Source organism: Quercus suber, unplaced genomic scaffold (genome assembly GCF_002906115.3).
Source record: "Quercus suber isolate HL8 unplaced genomic scaffold, Cork oak 2.0 scaffold_224, whole genome shotgun sequence".
In the NCBI taxonomy this organism is placed as follows: domain Eukaryota; kingdom Viridiplantae; phylum Streptophyta; class Magnoliopsida; order Fagales; family Fagaceae; genus Quercus; species Quercus suber.
Genome location: NW_027069682.1, coordinates 469,044 through 478,159, shown reverse-complemented (window position 1 = coordinate 478,159; position 9,116 = coordinate 469,044). Strand labels below are relative to the sequence as shown.

Sequence of the window (9,116 nt, the reverse complement as noted above, 5' to 3'; positions counted from 1 at the left end):
TAATTTAAATATTTAAATAGAGATTATTTAATTAATATTAAAATATCTCTCTTAAATTTATTGTCTGAGCCTCAAACTATATTAAAGCGGCGCTGCATTCAATAATCAGCCTCAACGTCTCAAACATTCATGTGCCATTATTTAATTAATATTCCATTGTTCATGTGCTAATACTAATAGAACTTCCACATAAATCATTAAGGTGACCACCTAGCTAGTCAAGGCAAAATTTCTCTGCCAACTGGTAAAAAACTTTGATGTCCTTTTTATTGTCGATTTGTTTGTAGAACTTGAGATATATGAATAGAGTAATAACTGAAGAACCGACACATGCAAGACATTTCCCATGGCAGAGTGTGTGCCATCACTCCTCTATCATTTATGTTATCACACCTCTATCACTCACGTAAAAAAGTTTATTGTCGAGTTATGAGTGATAGAAGTGATATCATTTTATGTGTTCCTAACATTATTCTTACCATTATAGCGAATGTTTCACAGGGTTCAAATCTTATCTTTTCCTAAATATTGAATTATCTTTTAAAAAAAAAAAAAACTTCAAAAGCAAAGCTCTACGCACTCATTCACTCGGTGTGGCCAAATGTCTTAATCTATTTCACCCTAAATCAAATTGCCTGTGGGAATCCCGTCCCATGTCACAAAACAATCTTCTGGCTAATATCCGTTATTCTAATAGCATATTTTCCACTCAATTAAGCCAAAAGCTGCTAGGTTAGGGACAGTAAAACCAACAAGTCGTATGCAAGTTATATGTTCAAAAGGGTCTCCTTATGCAAAATGCACATGCAGGATCAAATCTCTTTAATTCAGATGGCAGGAGTGTACATGCTTCCTAAACTAATCCTACACAGGTAATGAACACTATCAATGCAAAATTCTCTATACCTTTCACCCATTAATTTATAAATTATTGATGCAAAAAACCAATGCTCATCCTCTCATGTTATAATCCCTTGCTTGTACAACTTATCACCACCTTCTACTGGCGAGTAATTCGAAGCCGGTTGCCTTGTGATGTGATCTGCTCTGTCTGATGCAATCACTGCCTTGGAATTCCAATACCAAGGTTGAATACAAGGTGAAGTGATAGATGAGGAATATGAAAAAGGATGAAGTATTACAGAACCCCAATCTCTAGCTCCAAAGTTTGCTTCCTTTAATCTTCTCCTAATTAACAAGCATCCCAAATCTTCCCTCTTCATCTCTGATACACTTCTGAGTATCGAAATGCATAGAAGAAGAACCAATACTGCGTCCTCTTCAGGCAATAATTCAACTACCAATAGCTTCCAATTTAAAAGAGCTGTTGCTCTTCCAGTTGGGTTCTCCTCTGTGAATCTAACCAGTGTTACAAACCCTTCTTCATCTTCATCCTCCTCTTTCTCTTCTTCTGCTTCATCCTTGAGTCGGCTTTCTTCATCTTTCCAGTCTGACTTGATGTTCTTTACTTGGTACAGCATTTTTCGCCCTTTCAATAGCTTCACCTGTGACTAATGGTTTCGAATCTAATTATCCACCAAAATATTAAGATAACCATGATTGTAAGAAAAAAATAAATTTCCCCCTACCGATGGTTCTGGAGACATTTGATTTTTCAGACAGAAACTAAAGCCAGATGTAAATGTAGATGATTCCCACCCTATCATTAGTTCATCTCCTGTTGAAAATTTCCATGCAGCTTTCCATTGTTCTGGTGGTTCTTTTGGCATTGCCGTTCCTACCACTTTCTCTGTACTAGATGGCAACAATGACAGGAAAAAAAATGTTTAAAATTTGAGCTTAAAGATGAATAGAAGAGCTAGCACAAACATATATGATTTCTTAAGAAACCAATGTCAGATGGTTGTCACACACCTTTGGTAAAAGTAACAGAAAAATCTGTTTCTCATGTATTTTTCCTAATAAGAAAAGGCATAAATTTTATGTTGTCCTTGCACAAATGTTGTGAATCATACGCATGATGGTTTTTCTAACTCTTTCATTTGTTATAATTAGTGACTTATTATAGTCCAGTTGGGTGCTGAGACAGACAAGGAAAGAAAAGAAATAAAAGCTTTGAATCTTCTTTTACTAGTCTTTTATCTTTTCTTTTTTTTAGTGGCTATATAATGATATAAAGCTTATTTGCCGAAAGTCAATTAAAGTATAGTTGTACTTTAATTAAGGTAAAAGGATTAGAGCTGTTGCCAAACAGACTGCATTTTTACTCTTCAATTTCAGAAAGTCAGATTCTGCTCTTGCATCAAATCTCAGCCAGGTACATGTGATGCACCTTGTTAAAAACTAGTTAACTGAAAATTTTATACATACCAGGGGCTCTTCCAATGGAATCAGCAACATAAGACCATGAACCTTCTCGTATCTCTATTATCCTATCCTCCCATTTCACAGCCTTGGGAGCTTCACCTCCTCTTCTCCAAAACCCTTCTCCCACTCTACAAGTTGTGTTCAAATTGTGTCAATAAGTAACAGACACAATGCCATCTTAAATTCATAATATTCTCTCAAAAGTACCAAAATTGTCTTCAAGGTTTGAAAGATTACCTTATTCTAATGACAAAACACTCTCTCCCTGCATGATCAAGAACAGTCCGAGACAACCAACGCCCTTCTTGAGGCCTATACCTATTCATTCTGAGAATAACGTCTGATATCATGGCCCCTGAATCATCAGTGACTCGGTCAGGCACACATTTCAACAAGTATGGCGCTTGAACTGGAGGAGTTATTGAAGCATGAATTCTCAATTGTTGAGCAACTCCTCTTTCCAGAGTTAAAGAAGATGCTCTTAGTAAATCATTCCAATGGAATGTAACAGTCTCTTGCAAGCTACTTCCTTTGAAACAGTGGCCACCGCGGTGATGTAGCTTAAGTATAATTCCCTTGGTCCCAAACTCACAATAGAGATGCCAAGCTTTTTGCCATGAATCATACTGACAGTTGGAGATGGATTTTTTAAGCTTCAACTCCCTGTGACATCTTAACATACCAAGGCGGAGGACTTCACTTGACTGTTCTGTTGCCTTCATCCTAGAGTTGAGCCTTACAAACACACAGACCTGTGTTTAAAATAGTAGTGATGGTTTAACACAAACAAGAAGTGCTTCTACGTATCTTTTGGTACCCAAAAAAAAAAGGATACTTGGATTGAAATATCTCTAATTTCATAACAAAAACTCAATTGATTGGAGCTGATTTTTGTTGAAAACATGAATCTCCCTAATAAATAACAAAAGCTCTCATATGACGCTGGCTTTCCCAAGTGAATTACCTCTAACTAGCTTGCTTATGAAAGTAATTCTAATTAGAAAAATCTTGTTAAATTAAACTAAATTTTACCGAACTTCATTCACCATCTAAAACCCATGGCAACATGTTGAAGTGTTGGGATTCAATTGCAAGAATCAAGAATGTAAGCCCCAACAAAGAAATCCCAAAATCAGCATACCAATATTAAATTAGTTACTATTCTCATAAATTTCCCAATGAAGATGAAAATATCTAGAAGATATATATTTTACAACATTGTCAAATTATTAGAAAGAAATATATTTCATTACTTCAGCACTCTTCCAGTGAATCAATAAATATTGAAATGTTTTCATCTTAAGATTAACTCACCTCATTTTTGTGAAACTCTCAAATCCTTTAATGTGGTTTTAGTTTGACCCCAACTTATACTGAAGGCACTTTCTCTTTGGTTTACTAAATAAAAAGTAGAATTCTGTAATAATTGCACAGTGAAAAATTGATTATCCCTTCTGCAATTCACAGAATGGTGAACTTCAGGTAATGGCACCAGCCCAAGCTTACACAAAACTGATGCTGTTTTAGAACAAGTGGCCCATCTAGAAAACCTAAAGCACCTTTCCTTTCTCTACCCTTGACATTGAAATAGGGCTTTTAGGGTTGCCTTTTGTTAGCCCACTATTTGTGGCCATATCCACTGGATGGCAAAAAGCCCACAATTTTTTTTTTTTTGGGAGAAGAAAAAAGCCCACAACCTGAACATCATAAGAAATGAAATTACCATTTAAATCCCCATAAGAATTTAAGTATGTTGTTTTTGTTCTCTCCTAACTAGTATATTAATATTATATGATGTTGAAAGACTTTTTTCTGTCCTAAAATATTTTAAATGAGGATAGCATTTTTATATTGGAATGTCGATTTTGGGGTTTTTTTTTTTTTAATTATTTTTTTTATAAGTTGGGCCCATTAGTGGCATCAAGCCAACTTGGCTTTTCCTGTCGATGGGATTTATTAGTGAAATTAATTATCCCATGATTACCAAATCTTTCTGAATCAACACCATCATGTCAAGATGAGCAATAGATAGGAATAGGAATAGGAATAGTGGAATACCATGTGATGGTTAATAGATCAAGTGCATAAAATATTGGTACAATGAAAAGAATCTTAAGGTTGCCATGAGTCCTGCCAATCTTCGTCACAGACGGCATTATGAAGCAATAACTTTTGGTCTTTTGCCTCACTGTAGAAATTACTTGTAACTTCTTGTATCACATGGCTTGATTTATATATATAAAAGAGCTAGCATGTTGCATTGGTCAAAAAGAAAGTACTCACCCAAGAAAGAAATTATAATTGCGGTTTGTGGGTGCTCAGAGAAAGTGGCAACAGTACTTCACCCAACTATAAATTGCTAAATCATACCAGTAATTACCTTACATAATGGTTAATGCTTGGTAAACAATACAAAGTATGTAGTTATATGGTTGTAAAAATCTAAAGACATCCTTAAGCAAGAAGAGGATCTAAGTTCAGATCACACACTTGAAAAACTTCAAAATTAAAAACAAAGAATCACTGCCCTCTAAATTTATTAATCCAACATCACTACAAAAAAATAGGCCTATGGCCGCGTTTATAAAAGGACCGAGGCTGGAGGATAAGGCTATGGCCTCGTTTATAAACCAGGGCTTCAAGTCCGGTCTTTAAGCCCCGTTTTATGAAAACGGGGCTGTAGCACATCTATGGCCGCGTTTTTTAAAACGCGGCCCAAGAAAACGCGGCCCAAAGGCCCCGCGTTTTGTAGTGCATGATCCTTTGGTGCTAAGGTCTAATGTAAATTTTGTTGAAAATCTATCTAAGAATAAACAATCGAAAGAAAGAAAAAAAAGTTATACTCAATATCTGAATTGAAGTAACTTAAAATAACATGAAAAACAAAACAAAAAAAAAGAATTAAAGTAAGCCTAGGAAAACAGTTGTGGTCCTCAACATGAAAACAATCTTTTAAGAAATAGGAGAACCAAATAAAAGACCAAAAAATAGTGTGTTAAACTGACCTCTAGTAAGAACCTTGGTAGCATGGACTTGTATTTGGTGTTGACATCTGTATCTGATACCTCCCAGTAAACTGGTGGCTTGACTAAGTTAACCCTATCCAAATCCAATACAACCTCTCCACCAGCTTTCTCATAAGATTGATCAAATGCTTTCTCCCACAATATCTTTGTCTCTTTCATTTCCTTTTCCTTCACACTTTCCCACACAGTTACTACTTTCCCCATATCACCCTCCATCTCCTTCAAGTCCTCTGCATATACTGTTGGGTAGCTCTAATTTATTCCAACCCACAAAATCAAAATTGTACTCCCATTAGAGATACTTATTTTGACTTCGAAAAAAAAAAGAGCATTAAGTAATAGAAAGCAATAACTCATGATTCATGAGAGTACAAAAAGAACACATACCAAAATGAATAGTCTAATAAATGCGAATAAAGTTAATCCAACAAAAATGAGATAGCATTTTTGTCAGTGTGTTTTCTTTTTCTTTATGGAGTAATACTATTACTAAAAATTTCTTTTACGAAATTTTAAAAAACAAAAATTCTATGACATGTTCTTACACGAGATCTATAGTATAGTTTTTTGGATTGAACAAATAACGAAGTATATAATAATCTTATAAAGCACTGTAAGTCCAAATTAAACCTCTTCTTTAGTTATATATCATTTCACCATAAAATTGATGAGAGATTTATGTGTTTAAAAAGAAAAAGAAAAATCACGAAAGCATCCTAAGGGAAAACAACATTCATATAAACCATAAATGTGGAAAATAAGAAGAGAGACCTTAATCATGCAAAAGACACAACATAGGAAAAGGCATATATATGGACTAAAAAATTAAATTGATTTACAAATTTTATTAATAGAATCTGTAAATTGATGTGTATTGACTTTTAGGCACAAAAGAAATAATTTAGAAATTTATTTATTATATTATTGGTACACATTAATTAACACAACAGTTCGTGCTTTGTAATTTTTTTAAGTAAAATTGTTAATAACTTTAGCATTTCCTTTAAATATATAAAAATAACATAGAGAAATCCAATGAATAGGAAAACCAACCTGATGTGTCAACCACATTAGTAGAATATCTGAGGCAGGCACCAAACGAGCACGCTCATCACAAAAACTCTGCACCATGTACAAAAACCCCTTGTACCTTTGCCTTGCTGCAATTAAGTACACAATTTCAGACCTATATGCCTCTGAAATTTTGGAATACAAGAATCTATGTTTTGTGACTTCCACCAAAATGTCTTCATTTGTGACAACTGGGATTGGCATTTCTGAATCGGTTTCATTCTCAAATGGCTCAGATGGGTATTTATGAGTCCAAATATTCTGGCATCTAAGCAGTGCATACTCTTCGTTCTCTTCATCAAAAATTGCTGGCTTTCCAATGAGTTTTGAGAACCTTGATTCGCAATATTGCTGGTAACTCACCTGGAAATTAGAATCCTTACAACTTATTAAAGCTTCTTAGAAAAAAGCAGTGTCACAAGGCAAAGGAAAAAAACTAAATAAATCAAAACAAAAAAAAGTGTCATATGTAACTTTTGAAATATATTCAATGATGGTAAAAATTAATATATAAGATATGGACAAATAATGTCTTCCACAACATTAAAAAGTATTATCTCTCTATATTTAATATATCTGCTTCCATCCTTCAAATGTGTGCATTGTGCAAAAAATAATGCCCCCTAAAGCAAATAGCACTGTTCTTCCATATATTGTAATATGTGTGACGTTACCAAATTATCTACCTAATATAATAATATCTGAACAGGCCAACGAGATTCTCACATCTGTCTAAGGATAAAATTTAAAAATAAATAAATAAAATAAAATAAAATAAAATATCACAAGCTGGAAAAGAATAAATGGAGCAATAGTGCAATACTTGATACACTATTTTTACTACACACTGATTATAACACGCACCCTCAATAGTTATTATGAAATAAATTCCGAAAATTTTCGTTAGGAATATTAATATTGTTGTTGCTCAAAAAATAATCTAACATTTTGTTTGGAGAATAAGAAAGAAAAGGAAAAAGCATAAGAAGATAAAACATATGGGAAGGATTTGTGTCCAATAAAAGTTATCACATGACACGTTATGATTCGGATACGTGTATTTAAGAGTGGACACATGTCCATAATCTAATGTGTTCAATAATAACTTTCACTGAATATAAGCTAAACGTATTTATTAACCTACCTGGAGTACCTAGCTCACTTGAGTGAGATTTTATCTTTCATTTCAAGTATCCAAAATGTCGGCATTATCGAAACTTTTAACTTTTTCTCATTCGCCATATAAAACAAATAATAATAATAACTAAAGAATACCACTTTCATTTTCTTTCCCCATGCTTTACTAGCAACCAAACGAAGATATAATGACAAGTTACTTTCCAGCTATTTTTTTCCCATTACTCATTAAAAAAGAGAAATGACAACTTTCTTTTCCTTTCTTATGCTTTCTGAGCAACCAAACAGAGACACATGCAGGTGCAGTTTAATTACCGGGTTCAAAGTGTGACAAAACCAAACCCACTCGACATCAAGAGGTGGAAGAACCATAGGAGTGGTTGACCCCACCACCGTCAGATCAGAAATCAACGGCATCCACAGCTCATCATACCTGAAAAACAAAAACAAACACCGTCCGATCAGATTACCTTAATAAAAAGAGAATAAAAAGCACGATGAGTGTAATAACACACAGTTGACCTTATTATTACCTTCTTATAGCTTCAACAACGGTTGCTTTCTCATGGAGCCACTGAGACTCGGCCACAGCTCTCAAGAACCCGATATTTCGCCTTGCAGCCAATACGAGATCAATCCCAAGTCGTATGGTCTCCGCTTCTGAAATTTCGGAGGCGTTTCGACTTTCCGACATGTCGTACACAGAGAGAGAGAGAGAGAGAGAGAGGAGAGAGAGAGAGTTACATGGGACGGTTTGTTTGGTTTAAGAGAATATAAATACGGGGGCTTTTAAGGTGGGAATAGTTAGCCACGTGGCAAGCTCGTGTATATTTTAGGAAGAAGAGCTCGGGTGATACCATTGCTTTATCAATGGCTAATATACTTTTAAGAATTGAGCAATGGGTAATGTTTTTATATTAAAAATTGATTGGTGTTTTTATTTGATGACAAATGACTATGTTCAAGAGCAGAGGAGAATAGTTAAAAGCCTTATAAAAAAAAAAAAAAAAGGTAATGAATTTAATAACAATGCATGTGCACTCTATGTTAATAGTGTTGGTGAAATAAACATTACACACTTATTTAACAATTACTTGTGAGGTAATTTTATGCAAATCATTGAATTTATTTATTTATATTTGTTTTGGTTCAAGTGTCTTTGTGTATCGGTTAAGATAAAATTTTATAATATAATCGAATTATTTTAAGCTTAAAATCCATATTTTTATTAAAAATTTGTAAGAACGTAACCCTTTCAAAACCTTTTTATAATGAATGTATGTGGACAACCAATAATAAGAATATTTATAATTGGTTTTTTTTTTTTAATAAGAGACCTAATGATTTTTTCTTTGATTATAATTATTCAAGACGTGCTGTGCTTATCTTTACTTGTCATTGTCATATGTGTGTGTCATATGAATTATTTTTTTTTGACACCATATTTCGGTGCCATTTATTTATAATGAGTACATGCATGTGTGTATATATAACATGTTTTTTACATTAAAAATAAAAAATAAAAATAAAAGAATAACTAGCTGTTTGAAGAAT

General features: G+C 33.7%; 1 protein-coding gene across 4 annotated transcripts; it reads right to left on the bottom strand.

Annotated features, from left to right (window-relative positions):
* Nucleotides 1–789: 789 nt before the first annotated feature.
* On the bottom strand, nucleotides 790–8,351 carry LOC112002117 (glycine-rich domain-containing protein 1). Of its 4 annotated transcripts, none has more exons than XM_024034273.2 (8): nucleotides 8,096–8,348; nucleotides 7,878–7,995; nucleotides 6,408–6,788; nucleotides 5,334–5,606; nucleotides 2,566–3,080; nucleotides 2,332–2,456; nucleotides 1,590–1,750; nucleotides 790–1,505 (listed from the first exon to the last, which is right to left on the bottom strand). In XM_024034273.2, exons 1-8 carry the CDS (start codon nucleotides 8,254–8,256, stop codon nucleotides 960–962), a joined length of 2,280 nt encoding a protein of 759 aa, XP_023890041.1. In that variant the 5' UTR covers nucleotides 8,257–8,348; the 3' UTR covers nucleotides 790–959. The 4 variants fall into 4 exon arrangements, with proteins under 4 accessions (XP_023890041.1, XP_023890040.1, XP_065636147.1 ...); XM_024034272.2 differs by having other exon boundaries at nucleotides 790–1,511; nucleotides 8,096–8,347; XM_065780075.1 differs by lacking the exon at nucleotides 5,334–5,606 and having other exon boundaries at nucleotides 790–1,511; nucleotides 8,096–8,350.
* Between the last annotated feature and the right edge of the window lie 765 nt (nucleotides 8,352–9,116).

Excerpts from the sequence above, each read along its gene's own strand:
- LOC112002117 (XM_024034272.2), bottom strand. The coding sequence starts at position 8,256 with ATGTCGGAAAGTCGAAACGCCTCCGAAATTTCAGAAGCGGAGACCATA. Across the intron at positions 6,789-7,877 it reads TTTGTCACACTTTGAACCCG|GTGAGTTACCAGCAATATTG; the intron begins GTAATTAAACTG and ends TCTAATTTCCAG. Across the intron at positions 3,081-5,333 it reads TACCAAGGTTCTTACTAGAG|GTCTGTGTGTTTGTAAGGCT; the intron begins GTCAGTTTAACA and ends TTTTAAACACAG.